The 17,074-nt window shown below is 32.9% G+C and overlaps 2 protein-coding genes across 2 annotated transcripts in view; one reads left to right on the top strand and one right to left on the bottom strand.

The window, feature by feature from the left end:
- Window positions 1–17,074, top strand: part of LOC129911313 (fringe glycosyltransferase) — a 129,333-nt gene that overhangs the window by 104,947 nt on the left and 7,312 nt on the right. Inside the window, exon 5 of the mRNA XM_055989066.1 lies at window positions 16,913–17,051. Within this exon, the coding sequence (XP_055845041.1) occupies window positions 16,913–17,051 (139 nt within the window). The remainder of the gene's footprint in view (window positions 1–16,912; window positions 17,052–17,074) is intronic.
- On the bottom strand, window positions 15,574–16,830 carry LOC129911314 (uncharacterized). The gene has a single exon (XM_055989067.1). The coding sequence runs from the start codon at window positions 16,789–16,791 to the stop codon at window positions 15,589–15,591; it is 1,203 nt and encodes a 400-aa protein (XP_055845042.1). The 5' UTR covers window positions 16,792–16,830; the 3' UTR covers window positions 15,574–15,588.

Genomic DNA, 17,074 nt, shown 5'->3' with positions numbered 1-17,074 from the left:
AATGAATCTACGTTTACAGACTGTCTTCCCGAAGAGGATTTAGGTAATGCCGGTGCAGTGTATCTCAATTATCGTATTGAATTGGAAATTGTGTGTGAGTTCGGGCTCAACGAAAACTAGTTCGCTACCTCCCAGCCAGCAGTGACTGGCGGCGTCATTGTCGATTTGTAGAGGCTTACTGGAGCCTTAAAGCTGTTTATCTTGTGGTTGTCGTCTACTTGGTTGTCGGTCGTCGTCGTGCCTCTTGGTGTTACTAGCTGTTTTCCACCTCTCTCTTTCTCTCTCTCTCTCTCTAAAATGTCGTTTTGTATTTCGGTAGTTAAACGATCATTATCTGTAGTGGCACTTCAATTGAATTGTACTTCGTGTCTCCATCATTTACAAATTACATATGTTTTCCAAGAGTGTTTTTCAAAGATTTGGAGCAGACACAAAATGTATATAAACATAAGGTCTTGTTGTTGTTGTATGTAAGATATATTGCCTTTATGGATGGATGGAAGCCCAGTTAACAAGTCATGATAAATATATTTATATTTCTCGATGCTAATAGAGAGATGAAGAAAACAAGATTGTTTAGTGGAAGAAGAAGACGAGGAAGTGTGAAGATTGTCCGGAGACATTTGGAGTCTATAAATTACTAGAAAATCAGTATTGAAATTAATGAAGACAATCAATGGTTTTTTCAGCTAGTTTGTTTATTTTTCGTTTGATTTTGTTGAAAATCTAGATAAGTTAATGGAATGATTCATGTGGGCAGAAGGCATAAGCATAGACCTAATGTGTCCAGTTAAGAGTGATTTAGCACTGTTCTGGAACCAGAAGTTACTGGAGTCAACGTGAGCATTAGATAATCTTGAAAGAGTCAAATGAAATTAAGAAAACATCTTCTTTTAACTTTATCACTGATTAAAAAAAAACTAAGCACAAAAAATAAGCGCTTACAGTAATTTTAGGTACTGCAGACTTTTTGGCCGGAGACTTATTGACTGTAATTTTATTGACTGCAAGCTTATTCACTTTTATCTTACGGTCCACGAAATCAGTAAAAAAGATTGAAGGAATAATCATTTTTATCAAAAAACAAAAACGACTTTTATGGTTTTTCTAATAGTTCCTATGGCCAGAACTGAACGCAATTGAAATGAGACCACATAGCAGCCACCAGCTTTCTAACACAAAAAGAATTATCAAAATTGGTTCACTCAGTCCAAAGTTATGAGGTAACAAACACAAAAAATTGAATACCTCCTCCTTTTTGGAAGTCGGTAAAAACACTAAAACTGTCCAAAAACACTGCAATGATATTTGTCCAAGTCCCCATGTTCTGATAAGCCCAGTAGCTCTGTTCAGTGATCATAATGACACTTTTTATTTGTTAACACACATTTCAAAACAAGAACAGGTTTAATAAAAATAAAAAAATGAGTAACAACAACAACACAAACAAATTAAAGTTCTTTTTTATGTTCGATGAAATGAACCAAATTGACAGTATGACATGCACTCGGGGACACTAGAGACCCCTTTGATACTCAGAAAAGATAGATGGCCATGTTTTCTGCAATTGACAGTTGGATTTCATGTAATTCTTCTTCTTTCGATCTTCAACTGTTACACTATATCGACTCTCCTAACTAAAACTTCTACTTTGAACTGTATGCAAACACACACAAAGAAAAGTAAAAAGTTGTCGTGACAAACTTGAAGAAGAAATTTTGTATAATGAAAAAAATCTAAAGCGGAAAATCTTCCTTTCGGACAAAATGAAACGAAAAATTTCAATTAAAATTTCCCTAATTACTTACTCACGAATAAAGCTTTCAACAAGCGAGAGTATCTTACTTGGAAGTTGGTTGTTGTAGTTGAAGTTGGGAGAAGAATAATGAAAAGTGGTGCATCGATTGAAAGAGAGAAGGTGGCAAATGGTGATGAAAAACGGTGCTGTGTCGAAGGAAGGAGACAAAAACGACAAGCAAAATGCCGATGGCCAACAAGATTGATGGCTTTTGATAAGGATTCAAAGAAATAATGGATACGTAGTACATTTAATCTCCTTATAGTTACTTTTTCTATTCTCTTTTTTTTTATCAAAAGAAGGACAAGAGAAGGAGTGAGAAAGAGAGAAAAGTTCTTTATATCGTTTGCCTAGCAGCAGTTTCTATTGATTACAAAATGAAATTCAATACCAAAATGTTTAAGTTTTATTCGTCTTTTTTTTTTTTTTTGTAAGCGGCCTTCGTGCAGAATGGTCGGTCTATATCATTGGAACAGACCAAAAAAAGTATCAACACCCGCACTATACAGATCAAGAGAGTTATTGTTTGGAACAATGATGATGGTACAGAGTGCACAGTGGGCTTGTTGAGAGTAAAAATAGCATCGGTAATAGATTTTCCTTATAAGTTAAGTAAAGACTTTACTTTGAAGCCAAGTGCATTCCACAGTTTTTCGGTGAAATCTTGTGGAACGCATTCATTTGTTTGTTTTCTTGAAAACGAAGCAATAGGACAAAAGTAATTTAAATTCTCAATTATTTTCGGTCTTAATTCTTATAGTGAAATTTAGAAAAATACGTTCCACAAAATAGTCTCAATGAAATTTCATAGAAAATTGAAGATGAAAAATGTTTAACCTTAAGTTCCACACTTTTTGTTGATACCAAAATAATTCTCTGAGACATGTAAAACCTCGCTTAAGCTAAAAAACTCTATATTTCACCCGAAAAAGATTGTGGAAGGTATTCAATTAATTTTGTAAAAAAATCTGAGGTTGTGGAACGCAACTATATTTAATACACCGTATTTTCCAACAAGTTGCAGATCTAAAACAAAAGGTAGTAACTAGTAATATACCATTTCTGTAAAGATTTTCGTCATGTTTTACAATGAATTAACCCACTGTCGACGGCAACGAGGAAGACAACGTTGATGCTGGCGGACAAAAAGTGTGCACGCAAAAATTGAATGACATCGCCAGTATTCGATTACAATACATATTTCGAGCCGAGCAAGGAAGCTGTGTGGATGCCCGCCTTCTTTTCTTATTTGCATCGAAGACGATGCGATGATGTTGGCAAATTTTGAGGGCGCTCTACAAGTTACGTTCCAAAGACGACAAAAATACATATACTCAGAATCTTTTATTTATCTTTCAAATTTTACTTGTGTACACATTTGACAAGTGATGCGACTAAATGGTTAAGTTGGCATTCTATCTCCCTCTCACTCACTCTTGCTTGAAATGAAATATCAGATCCATATCAAATGACACACACTCAACTCATGGTTATAAAACTTAAGAATTTCGACCATATGTTCCATTGTTATTGAAATTCTAAGTGAGTGATCCAGGATCCAAGAAGATGATAATATGCTTGGTACTCGATTTAATCAGATGCAAGTAAAAATTCAAAGTAATTAAATGCCACACAATAGTTTAGAAGAAGAAAAAGGATGATGATGTCATTATGTGTTTGTTGGTGGTGTTTGATTGCGAATTAAAAATAATGGTGCTGACAGAATGCGTCTCTTAAAGAGTCTTATGTTTGAATACTTTTCAATTGAAAATTATTTTCACCATCACACAAATTGGGGTTAAGTTTCTTTGTCCCTCATTTTAATTGATGGTAATTTTTATGGAATTTATTATTATAGAACCAAAAGAAATAATGAAAAAAAGATAAAAACGAACAAGAGTGATGACTACCTACTATAGCTGGATGAGTGAAGTAGAAAGTTAGTTAAATTTTTTTTTGCTTTTGAGTAATAAATCTCTATTTAGGCCCAGTTTTGATGATGAAGATGATGATTAAAAAGTTGATGAATAGGGCGTTTTCATTTAAATTTTATGTTTGTTCTTGATGTTGTTGTTGAGAATGAGTCATGGAGGGTATTAAAAATTGAGTATTTTAACAGAATGTACAAGTATACAAGACAAGTTCATTTCAATAAGTCTTACGTTGGGCGCCAGTTAAGACTTTTTCTGATTATTAACAAGAAAAAAAAGTGGTTTTGCTTTAATTTTTTTCTTCCTCTTCTGTCTTAAAAACAAAATTCAAGATTTCATTTAGACTCGAAGAAAGGAATATTGATTGTGAATGTGAAGGTTTCTGTTGGGCGCCAGTTAAGATTTTTTTAGGTTTTCAGTAAGAAGTAAAATTAGTTTTTTTTTTTAGATTTAAATTTATGATATTTATTATATCATTTCAATAAGTCTTACGTTGGGCGCCAGTTTAGACTTTTTCTGATTATTAACAAGAAAAAAAGTGGTTTTGCTTTAATTTTTTTCTTCCTCTTCTTTGTTTTAAACAAAATTCAAGATTTCATTTAGACTCGAAAAAAGGAATACTGATTGTGAATTTGAAGGTTTCTGTTGGGCGCCAGTTAAGATTTTTTTAGGTTTTCAATAAGAAGTAAAATTTGTTTGTTTTTTTTAGATTTAAATTTATGATATGATTGGATTACAATTAAAATGTAACAAAAAAGAATATTTCCATTAACTCTCAATCGGTCAACTAATCTCCAAAGTACGTTCAAGCATTATCGTTAAAAAAAAATTAGAGCTTTATTTTATACCGAACGTTAACACAAAGGTCAGTCTCCTCTAGACATATACCATCATATATCTTTTGATATTATTCTTTTGGCCAAACCCATTTGAGACTCATTTTTACGATCGTCCGAAATGATTTTTTGAATTATTGCGTTCACTCTTGATGGAATGTAAATTTATTAACTCCACCAGTTGAATACGGCAAACCTAAACCTCTTTCTTGGACCTAAAAGGTGCAGAGTATATCGAGGAAATATATTGGCCTTTGTATTTAACCAATATCCAGCATCCGACACTCCATCTATCTCTCTTAAATGCGTCATCGTAAAAATATAATTTATGCAGGAGAATATCTTTTCTGTCGGAGATGGACCGTAAAATTTAGTGCACTCTTTGTGATCTGGGATGCCTCTACTTTAATCAATGTATATATGGCCTAAAACGCTAATGGATTGCGTTCGGATGTTGTGTTTCATTATGAAAGTTTGTTACGATGCAGAATGATGCAAAACGCATGCAAACACACACATATACACAACAACCATTCATCATAATAATAAAATTCCATTTTGCGTCTTTTGGCAAACGTGGGTCTGAGGTCTAGATATTCCTGCTTTATGGCCAAAAATCGATGATAGTAGTTCCCAGAAGTTGGATTGCGAAAATATTAAATAGCTTGTGTGTATGGTGTGGCAAATGTGTTTTTCCCTTTCAGGCTAAAAGATATGCGATCTCCGACATTCGAATGACAGCTTACAACTATGCACCATTTACTCAGTAGACGCTGCGAGTCAATTGCAGCATCCACCAACTGTTTTTGGTATTTTTTAACTTCAAAAAAAGCAGTCCATTCCTGAAGCCAAATAGAGCAGCAGCAGTTGGGCTGAATCAAACATTCACACCCACCATTAATTAAGTTCCATTTGCGGCAACATTCAGCCGAAACACACACAGCACAGCTCCGTGGAACTGTTCCTTTCGATCTTGGCAGCGGCGACAACGTCGACACCAACAATGACGACGTGGAGACTCCATGCATAGTGGATACCCTCCCTCAATCAGAGCAAACAAAAACTCCTCCTAAAGCTTGCAGCCATATCGGTATAGTGGCAACTGGCGACACCGGCGATACAGGCTGCAAACAGACAATCAAGTTGGTGGTCTCTTTGGTTTGCACTTTTGGTTCCGTGTGGTTCAAAGCAAAGATGAAAAACAAAAAATAAAAAAAAAAAAATAACAAAGCCTGCAGTGCTCTAAAGGTAAACAATTTGTGGTCCCAAATGACGGAACTAAAAGTGTCCCGCAGTTCTTGGTAGGCGGGCTACATATTTTCACTCTCTGATGTCAGCTATTTTGAATTTCAACAAATTTTTGTTTCAATTAGACGAAGCATTGGTAAGGTTTTTATAAATGAAAACTAGGAAAGTGAGGTTTTTGTATATTATGTACTTTTGCAAATGAGGAAATTAATGAGTAATCTAGGGGACAGCTTTAAAAGAAGTAGGTATAGAAAGGCATTTTTATGTGAAAAACCTTAATTGGTTCATTATTTTTGTGCTCAATCAAAGCAAAACAATATCTTAACTGGCGCCCAACTGAAAACTTAACACGAACTAATTCTCCAATCACATTAATTAACGTTTCAAGTACTTCCAGAACATAAGATGACACGAAGTTAATCTCATAGGTTAATTGGCGCCCAACGGAAACCTCAGTTTTTGACCCCTCCGCTCGAAATGTTTTCTAAAATTACCATCAAAAGTAATAAATTTATGGAATATTCTCTAAACAATTTTTTTTTTTTTGTAACTGGAGATCCTAAAACAACATGACACAAAATACGACAGCAGTGAATCAGGCAAATTATCAAGATAAAAGGTAGAATATTGTGGATCATAATCACAATAATTTCATAGCAAGCTTAATTCTCATTTCAAATACCTATTTTTCCTAGCAACGAAATCTTGACTGGCGCCCAACTGAAACTATAAAATTTACAAACCATATTCTTTCAGTTGAAATGTTTCTCAGAATTTACTCTCAAGAAGGAATACTAAAAATATTTAGTAAAAAAATAACTAACATTTCGTTCTTGGTAACTTTGAACCGTTTAAGTGTTAACTGGCTCCCAACTGAAGCAAAAAACAGAACGACTGATTGACAAGTGAATTAAAGTTTTCTCCTTTTACTCTCAAATTCTTGTATTATAAGGTAGTAAAAACCATACAAAATCTTAACTGGCGCCCAATTGCAACCATTAAACAGTTTCTTTTAACTGAATAGTAAACAAAACACAGCTTACTTTCACAATTTTTATAAAATCAAACTTAATGTCAAGGAGTAAAAAGGAGTTACTTAATTTTTTTTAATCCTTGAAACTTTGATATAATTTTGAATGATGAACACAATCCAAGTTTGAAGCTCATTCACCTGCACTTAGAATTCGTATCGCAAACTTTTGATCATTTTATTTTTCTCTGTAAATAAAACATGGATAGTCAGTCCACTGCGATCATCCACAACGATCGACCTCATCACGATGACGATGCCCAGAGTTGTGATTTAATTTAACGATAATCTCGTCGGTCGTTCCAACAAAATGTGTCAAAATTCCATCACAGTCAAAAAAATCCACTTGTCAGATTTTTGCACGATTAAAATCGTACTTTTAAGTGATGTTTTTGCTTAAATATTTAGTAGTTGTTGTTGTTGGTTATGTCAATCTACCATTACACTTTTATCAAAAAAGGCGGATCGTTAAACATCAAGAAACATGATTCGCGCTGAACCACACTCAGTCCATTAACTTATCTGTTGAATAAACTGTCAATCAGTAAATGGAACTACTCAATTAAGTAAAATGTATTTTTATGTATGTACGAGTACGACGAGTTTCTGTATGTAGTGGAATGTCAGAATTTGTCTGCGGATTAATAACGAACTAAAAGTGAACAAACACGCTCTGCCAAAGTGATCATGCAAATTTTGTTATATGCGTCCGCATGTCAAACTAAAGTAACCTGGCTGCTTTTTTTTTTTTTTTTTTCTTTTCCACTTTGTCATAATTTTTGATGAAGAATAAAAAATAATAACAAACTGTTTTTGCTGACTCTCATATAATTAATATGAATAAATTTAAGGATATGCAGCGCACTCCTGTTGGGTTACATGTACAATTTTTTACTGCATGCAACAGTCATTTCTTCGGTACTTAATGATGGCAATCTTTTGCGACGATCGTTGATTTTGCAAATTCAGAGTGAAATGTTTTAATTATTGCTCGACGGGTAATAAATTCTGGAAAATAATTACTAACTCTGTGGTTTTTCTTCCTCTCGAGTCGATTGGACTCTCTGTGAGACTAAATCGATTGCAAATAGTTCGACAGATCTTGTGGAGAAAATAATTACACTCGCTGGCAGAGCAATGGTAGCAATAAAATGCCAGATTAATATGCATGCAGCGAAGCAGTGTGTAGGATTTCTATCGCCACCGTTAACGTCCGTAGTCCTATAAGACTTGCAAAGGCTTGATGATGATGATGATGATTGTGATTGTGATGGCGATCGTGGGATGTAGTAAAGGACTTTTTCTACCCATAGATTCCTAGAGTCGCGGTCAGCTGCATACTTCATTACATAGACAGAGCCCTCTCTGTGTTTTTTCTCTCTCTCTGCACGGCAATTAAGATATAAATACAAACTGATGGCCGTAATTTTGTGGATTTATTTTGTAACACTCTTGTTGAAAAGCCAACAACACAAAGCCAAAAGCTGGCGGGTTCAGTTCAGGAGCCTTAATGAAGCCCATTAAAGGTGAAACCTCGAACATGTTTGGTATTTTATATTGGCATTTGAATGATCGCGCTGATGGCTTCAAATGATGATTGTAGTGGAACATTTAAAGTGATTAAAAAAAAAAAAAATAGTTGATTTCTTGAGATTACCTTAGTTTTATTATAGAGTTTGCTATGGATTGGTTCGTATAAATAAGTCTCTGATAAAAAAGCTAATTAAGTGTTTTGCCAAATTTGATTAGTTATAGTTCATTGGAATGTTAAGGAAACATGTTTACTTTTAATGGGAAATCAGTTTAGAAATACAAAAAAAAAAATCGATTGAAACGATTGAAAATTTATTGGTAAACACATTAAAATGGAATTCTTATTTGAAAACAGGCTTGAAACTGAAGACCAATTAGATTAGAGTATTAAGATTAGAATGTTTAAAGACAATAAATTGATTTAATCTTAGAAAGAAAAAAACAACTTTAGTTTACTTTCAAAAGCATTTTAACATTAAAAGCATCAAATAGAAAACATTGGTGTAAAATAATAATAATGTTTAAGGGTTTTCGTGAGCTAAAGTGGTCGGTCCCTTACGATTAATGGTTCGATTTTTAAGAAAAGAACTTCTAATTATTTTTATTTTGTTTTATGAACGAGTTTAGACTCATCAATACACAAGTTAATACAATTTTCTCTTGATTGGTATAAAATTGGTCTAATGCAGGTACCCTACCCGCATTCACTGTAAATTATAATTTGATTTTAACACTGCAGAAAATTATTTATACCAATCAGTCTCACTAGGATAATGTTTTTATAACAATCAGTCTAATTCGAAAAATTTAATAGAAAATTGATTCTCCTTTCATATAATTTTCTTTTATTATGTAATTTTTTTTAACTGAAGTAAATTTTCACAATTTGGTGTATTTCATTTTTTATACCAATCTATTGGTAAAAAAAATTATTTTTTTCCTGTTGTTCTTCTTCATTATTCAATTGTGATTGGGGGACTAGATAAAAATAAAAATTAATCTATTATGATACCTTTGCGAAGAAATGAAGGTGATTGCTTTTATTTTCCCATGAATGGTATAAAATGCGGTTCTTATACATATATAGAACCATTTGTGTTAGCTAAAATCAATTCATTTTCAAGATTTTGCTATGGTCAATAACTTATTTATACCATTCAATTTTAATAGACTAATCGATAAATTTGAAAATTTGACAAAGTTTCAGTTGGTTTTGCATATTTTTGAACATCACAGTTTTATAATCTTATTTAATTTGAAATTTATCTGTTTTCACATTATACTTAATTTTATACCAATCCTTGAACTAATTTTCCAGTTTTTGGGTAATAGTGTAGTTGCATGAGTTATAAACTGATGAACGTGCAAATTGTACTGGCCACAGCACAAAAACAGAGTGTTTAAATCATTGCTATAAACTGGTCTAAATGTAGATATCACACATTAATATTACAAAATTATTCACGTCAAGTACGTGCATGTGCAAGTTATTAATTTTCAAGACTTAAATCAGAGGCGGTTTGTTTATACCAATTAGTTGCTCTAGAAATAAAGTTAGCGCTTATAGAGACAAATTTTTTCGTTAAGTTTCTCATGAAGTGAGCGAAGTGTTTAAAAATAATGAAAGGGCAGCAAATTCCAAATTGGTCTTACTAATTACCCACAAATTATTTGCATATAAACTGGAAGTGGGTGTTTCGCTAAAGTTAATGACCTAATTTTTGTTATTTGTTTATTATCTTTGTGCCTTTTTAAAGAATTTAGATGATGTTTTGAAAAACTATTTTAATAACTACCATATTCCTCTCACTCTGGCTAGTAATATTTTTCAAAGGTTTTACCACAAACGACAACAACGATGGTAGGTATAACAAAAACAAACCGTTTTTTTGTTCAAAAGAAATGAATTGAACCGTAAGTTGAGTTAATATATCACACCGTTGTTGGTCTTGTCTTGGATTCATTTAAAACAAGATAAATTATGTTTTATTTCATTTACATGAGGGGATTAGTATGACAATCCACATAAACACAATAAACCTCATGAGAACTTCATTTATACTTTACAAAACAAACCAAAAACAACAACAAAAAAAAACCCAGACAACAAAGCCTCACAAATAACTCAAAAACCAATTTGTTTTCAGCTTTGACGGTTCACAAGGTGTGCCTCCAAAAATGTACATAAATAGGTCCAAGCTTCACCACAAAAAAAAGACACCCACATCGCACCTGAAATAATTAATCATAATCAACTCATAACAAATTTTCATCATTTACAATAAAATAAAAGAAATGAAGAAAAATTCTAAAATTGTATTGATATCCAGCTGCGGAACTGACTAAGTGAATCTCCGAGAGAGACTTAAGATTTTAAATTGTGTTCTTAAAGATTCATTAACCTTAAAAAATAAAAAGTTTTTCCATCTGTCCACCACGCATAACAACAAAAAACCCTCAATCTCATCAAAAAAGAAACGCTCTAGATTTACGACTGGCAATGGCAAGTCATTTGAATTCTTCCAACTTGTTCCAGAGTATTAATCACAGGCAGAGGGAAAGACATTGCCGCCATTGCTATAGTTTGTTGCATTCTATCTTGGCACCCTAAGGGGAGGCCTAGAGAATCATCAAGACTTGCATCCATTGCAATTTATATACAATCAACGTCGTCGACACAAATGCGTCGTCGCGTCTCCAAGATGATAGTTCAACTCGTAATTTCCAATTAGTCCAATGTCATCCTGCGGTCCACAGAGTTGCCCCTATCCCCAGCCCCTTAAAAATTGCGGCTGCCACTGATATCCGTTCTATGAAACGAAGAAGATGCATTTTAGTCTCAGGGAGGCTACCATATTATTTGTATCTATGCAGTCTATACGGGAGAGACAGATCGAGTTCTGGAATTCGCGCAGTTTTGTGCTCTTGTAAAGCGAAACGCATAAAAATTGTAATTACATTGCTTGCAAGTTGAGAATTTACGACACCACTGCACCACCGGTCGGTCGATGTACGTACTAAACAGAATGAGTGCATTCAGCCTTTATGTATGGCTGCTTGCAACTTGTAAGTGCAACATAATATTATTACTCGGGAGATGCCAAACCACTGCTCTCTGCTATACCTGGCAAGACTGACAGTTTTGTGGTCTTAAAACCAGAACTCCAATCATAAAAATAAAATCGCTGCAAAAAAATATAAAATCAGGTGTGTTGCACGGTGGTGGTGCAACGAGGGGTCATTATCTGTCATGGAACTAATAATTATACAAGAAGTGCTGTTTGTTGCTGGCTGCTGCTGTTGGAGCTTCAAAATATATGACCACTGAACTAAAACTGGACTTTTTTTTGTGCGAATGGTGCACATGCGCAGTGGAAGTGCGCTTGTTTTACACTCAATTGCTTTGAATGTGTTGTTGTTGTTTGCGAGCCACCGTTTTGCTGCTGGTTGTTGCAGTCACTTCCTTCATAGTTTCTTATAAAATTGCTTTGGAAATTATTTATGTTTTTAATTGATGTCCGAGATGATTACCTCGAGAGTGTCATATATTTCATGTTTTTACCTTACCTGGGGGATAATTGGAATAATATTAGAGAGTGTGCAACGTTTGCGAATTTAGATCACAACACTTTGTGCCTCGGACAGTCATTTAAAAAAAAGGCGTTTGAAACAGATACAAAAAAATAAGTAAAAATCTTACAACATACAGCAAGTCGGAATGTGGGCAGTTTTTTGTTCGCAAATTTATGACAGATCAAAGGCGGTAGAGTGGTGAAACTTTTACAAAACGAATACAAAAGTAAAGTGTTTAAATGATTGCGGCTTAGATTTGTCAGGTAAAAAATAAAAAAAATTTGAAAGATAAATGGACTTGGCAGCTTAAAGTTTATTTATTGATTTTTGTTTTGTTTAAGTCTTATGAGGTTTTTTTGTTCAATACAAAATCTTACTTTAGTCAAATGAAAAAACGTTCACTCTTAAGTCTTTTTTCATCTTGATGATTGGTAAAGAAATAAATTAAAATTTTTAGACCAATTTATAAATTAAATTTTTACCAATAACTTTTTTACTTACATTTATTTTTTACGTCATGAGATGACAATACAGTATTTGGGTTGTGGGTAGTCCATTTTTCCAATTAATGCACTATATTAGACCATTCATTAATTCTTTCAGATTGGTATAAAACAAAAAAATCTAAAGTAATGGATTTTTGTTTTAAATTAATGGAAAAAAATGAAGAAAAATGAAACTTTGTTTCATATCAAATTTTTTATTCAAACGCTCTAGTGCGACTGATTGGTATAATCAAGTGAGTGTCAATAAGAGAGGAGTTAAAAATGATGAACTTTTACACAGAGTACAAAAAAAAATATTTTAAGCGATGTCATCAGAGAATATGCTCCATTAGACCAATTTTATACCAATCGATTAACCTTTCACAATCTACTATTAACTGTTAAAGCCTAAAATCTACAAAAAACTGATAGTCTCGTTTTTTGGTTCATTTGTTCTATAAACTTTTAACAGCTTTCACCATTTTAATGTAGAATCAATGCCGTCTTTACCATAAGGGCACACAGGGCCCGTGCCCAGGGCCCCCATTATGAGGGGGGCCCCGAAGGAACGAAAATTTCACTCACACATTTATTCTCAAAACATTTTTGGCGGGCAGACCATCTAACAAAAATTTTAGTTTTTATATGGCAACCAAATAACGTTTTTTCTACACCTATACGGAAAATATATGTTTTCAAAATGAAAACAAATTATGTGGCGTCGTATGCGGTTAAAATTTAAATCCAAACGACCAAACCCAAATTCATATTTTCAAAAAAATAAGACAATATTTTCAAAAAACAAGAAAAATATCTTTTTTTTTTCACTGAAGGTAAGATTATTTATTTATTAATAAAAACAACGAATTCTCTTCCACTTTCTTTTTCATTAAATAATAATTTCGTTTGAGGTTTGCAAAACTGTCAAATTTGTAGTGCGTGCTAAAATTAGTGTAAAAATATGTGTAGATTCGTATTAAAAGACGAAAAAAGAATCAATTCGTCGGCAAAAAAAAAAAAACATCAATACTTTTTCCGTTGGAAAACGTTTAAGAAAAAACTATTGCCGGCTCATCGACGGTACATCAATGTTTTGGTTCAATGGAAAACGCCATGGTACAATGGTTGGCACCCCCAAACATTTTTTAATTTGAATTGCGAATTGCTCTCGTATTTTAAGTTCATTAAATAACTTTAAAAAAAAAATTGTTTTTCAAAAAAAAAAAAAATTTTTTTTTTTAATCCAAAAATATTTTTTTTTAACTTTTCTTAATTTTAATATTAGTATAAACCTTTTTATGTCAAAATTTTTATTGAAATCGGTTGTGTCGTTTACATTAACAAATCGTTTTGATGGCAAAAGGTACCGTTAATAACGGTCCAAAAACATTTTTCTTTTATCAAAAGTGCGACTTTATTTGCAGCATTACATGGATTTTTTTCAAAGCAAAATCGTTATCCGTTTTTGAGAAATATCTCGAAAACTTTACATTGGATATATACGTTAAAAAGGAGACATTAAAATAAAATAACGGGTCTTGGAAATCACGTACAAATAGTTTGTACCGAGTTTTTAGCAAATCTATCAATCCGTTTGAGCTCTTTTTTTCCAATTCTTCAAACTGAAACTTATAACGGATACACGGTATAATTATTGGCAATATAAAATGTACAATTATTGGCAGTGGCAACGTTTGATGTCTCAATGCACGTATTATTGACACCCCCTGCCAATAATAAAGACACTAGGTACTTTATATGGAACGATATACTTGCACCCCTTTATAACCAACCATTGCCTTTTAGCCAACCATTGTACTTATTTTACTTTCCAAAAGGGCCCCAAATTCTTGTGTGCCCAAGGGCCCCAAGATAGTTAAAGACGGCCCTGTGTAGAATTAGTATTTTTCACAACAACAAAAAATTCAGAATCGAAAATCGAAATAATCGTTTTTACAAAAAAAAATTACAAACTTTGGACAAAAACATTTTAGAAAGTATTGACTTCAAACACATGGTCATTGGTCTTAAATTGTAGACAAACTTATTAAGCTTTAAACTGTAATCAGTGTTTTAAACAAAAATTAGTCTTTCAAGGCAGAAATGCAAACAAAAATTACTGTTTCGTAATTTTTTTAATTTTGGATTTTTGACGCATGGCCTAACATACAAAGGTATTGAAGTTAATACCACTTTTTTTTACTAAAAATATTATGTAAAAGCTTAACGAAAGATTAAAACTTTGTTTACTGAAAACTATCGATTATAAATATTGAAAACATGGTAACCATAATCTCTTTCATACAAATTGTTGAGTTTTTGCCAGTGAAAATATTTCTTTGAATGATATTTCATTATTGCAACCATCTATTTGTGTGCTTTTATCCCAAAAACATATTAAATGATTGCAAATTGCAATTCTATGCAAACCGAAAATTTACAAATTGAAAATATCTCTTTCACATATCATTCACTCGATGCAAAAATCTACCACCAAATCGAAGAAAAAAAAAAACGAAAAATTAATCATGATACTGACTGTTGCCTGAATGTGTCATAAATTCTGTTCGAATTCATCTCTCAAAACACAAATATCCAATTTGATAGTACTTTGTGCGTTCACCAATATTCCTTCAGTAAATAATAAATTTCAATTAAAAACTGTCAAAATCGAATAAGAATTGCCGAAAGGACTTTCGATTGCAAAATGAAAATATTTTGCTGTTCGTTTTTGGTTGAATTGAGTAAAGAAACAAAGAGATGATAAAAAGTTAACAACAACTTCTGACATCATCACGCTTCTCTCTTTTTAAAAATTTTAATCCAAAAGTTGACAGAAAAATGGTTGTTTTTTTGTCTTTGTTGTAATTATGTTCATGTTAAAGGCATGCAAGGCCAATCGAAGTACAGACAAACGACGAAGAAAGGGTGCTAAAAAAAATGTTAATCGGATTTGTCGCTCAAATGAGGCATATTCAATGATCGCATGAAGACAAAGTCTAAAGCGAATGAGAATACGAAATCTTTTTTCAGCATCACGAAGCCTCTGAAAACGACAAATCGCATTCGGTCTTCCATCGTCACGCCATTGCCAGTGCCTGAAACATGAGCTTAATGAAGAGATTACAAACAAAAAAAAAAAAGATGAGAAAATTTATTTCAAAATATCAGTCTTGGGACCCTGACGATACATTCGACCGTGAAGACCTTTGAAATATTTAACATTGTTGGTTAGATCATGAGGCAAGTTCATTTGATCACCGAAATCCTCAAGAAGATTCAATTTCTGGAGAGTTTTTTCATTCGGTCGAATTACAGTGTGATCTCCACCACACGCTCTAGGTCGGTCTTGAGGAATACAAAAATTTGGATCATGACTTGTTGACTTGACTTTAAAGCGTTTAACATCACCCAAAAGCGGAACTGGATAGACTTTATCTTTTTGACAAACTTTTGTTGTACAACAAAGGCATTGCAAATTGGTCATAATGACTCCAGCTGCTTTTGGACATTGTTCTTTCTGAATAACTGCCTCCAACTTTCTTTCTATATTTGACATTTTATCACTTATGTACTTCTTCAAAGCAGGTATGTGCATTTTGTCTAATTTGCCATCCATCATTTCTTGAATTTCTTCCATTGTTTCGATGAACTCTTCATGTTGTTTATCGAGTTGCTTTTTGACAGATCTAGTTTCTCTTAAACAGTCTTCGATTAGAGGAACTTTTTGATACTCATCCTGAGCTGTGTTCAAAAAATTTTGAAACTTTTCATTTAGCATGTTTATCATTGTTTCAAATTCAAAAATACGATCAACAACCGGCGAAGTAATACGACGCATAAGTTTCTTCAAAAAAGTTTGGTTTTGAAGAAGATCACAAGCAATGAGACTTTTTTCGTCACATGGTGTACACAAGTCTTCACAATCTGAACTAAATGACTCATCTTCCGGTAATGGACGATTTTTTGGTCTTCTCAGTTGAAGACAATTCATAGCTGGAGGTCGTTTACAGCGTTCAATAGCTTCCAAATGTTGTTTCAAATCACTTTCCAGTTTGTTTACAATTTCTGTCAATTTATTTATATCTTCTTCCATTTGGTAAATATTGATATCACGGTTAAGTTTTTCATCGGAACAAACTGTAAAATCAACCAAAGGATTATGAGCTTTACACATCATTTCTCGAAGATGTTTAACTTCTGTTCCTGAGATTTCAACAAAATCAGTTTGAATATTTAACTTTTGAATGAGAATTTTGAGGAAACTGTGAAGAATTGCAACTTGAATATTGGTTAGGGGGCTGGTACCCAAAGATAATTTAAGCATTTCATCCAGAGTCATTATAAGGCACGACATTTTGTTAAAATTTGTTTTCGGTTCAATTGAGTTTTTGAAATATTATGTTTTTTTTTTTTTTTTTCAAAATGCTGATGTTTGACGAACTAAGTTAATTTAAATATTTTTTTTTTAATTTCAGATGGTTTTGCCACTTTGACGATGACAATTATGTGAATGTTCCACGTTTGGTACGTTTATTGGATGAATATAGCCCATCAGTTGATTGGTATTTGGGAAAACCTAGCATTTCGTCACCGTTGGAAATTCATTTGGATAATGTAAGTATTTAAAAAAGATTATA

This window comes from Episyrphus balteatus, chromosome 2 (assembly GCF_945859705.1).
Source record: "Episyrphus balteatus chromosome 2, idEpiBalt1.1, whole genome shotgun sequence".
NCBI lineage: Eukaryota > Metazoa > Arthropoda > Insecta > Diptera > Syrphidae > Episyrphus > Episyrphus balteatus.
Note: the sequence above shows the minus strand (reverse complement) of the source record. Positions and strands in the feature narration are given on the sequence as shown.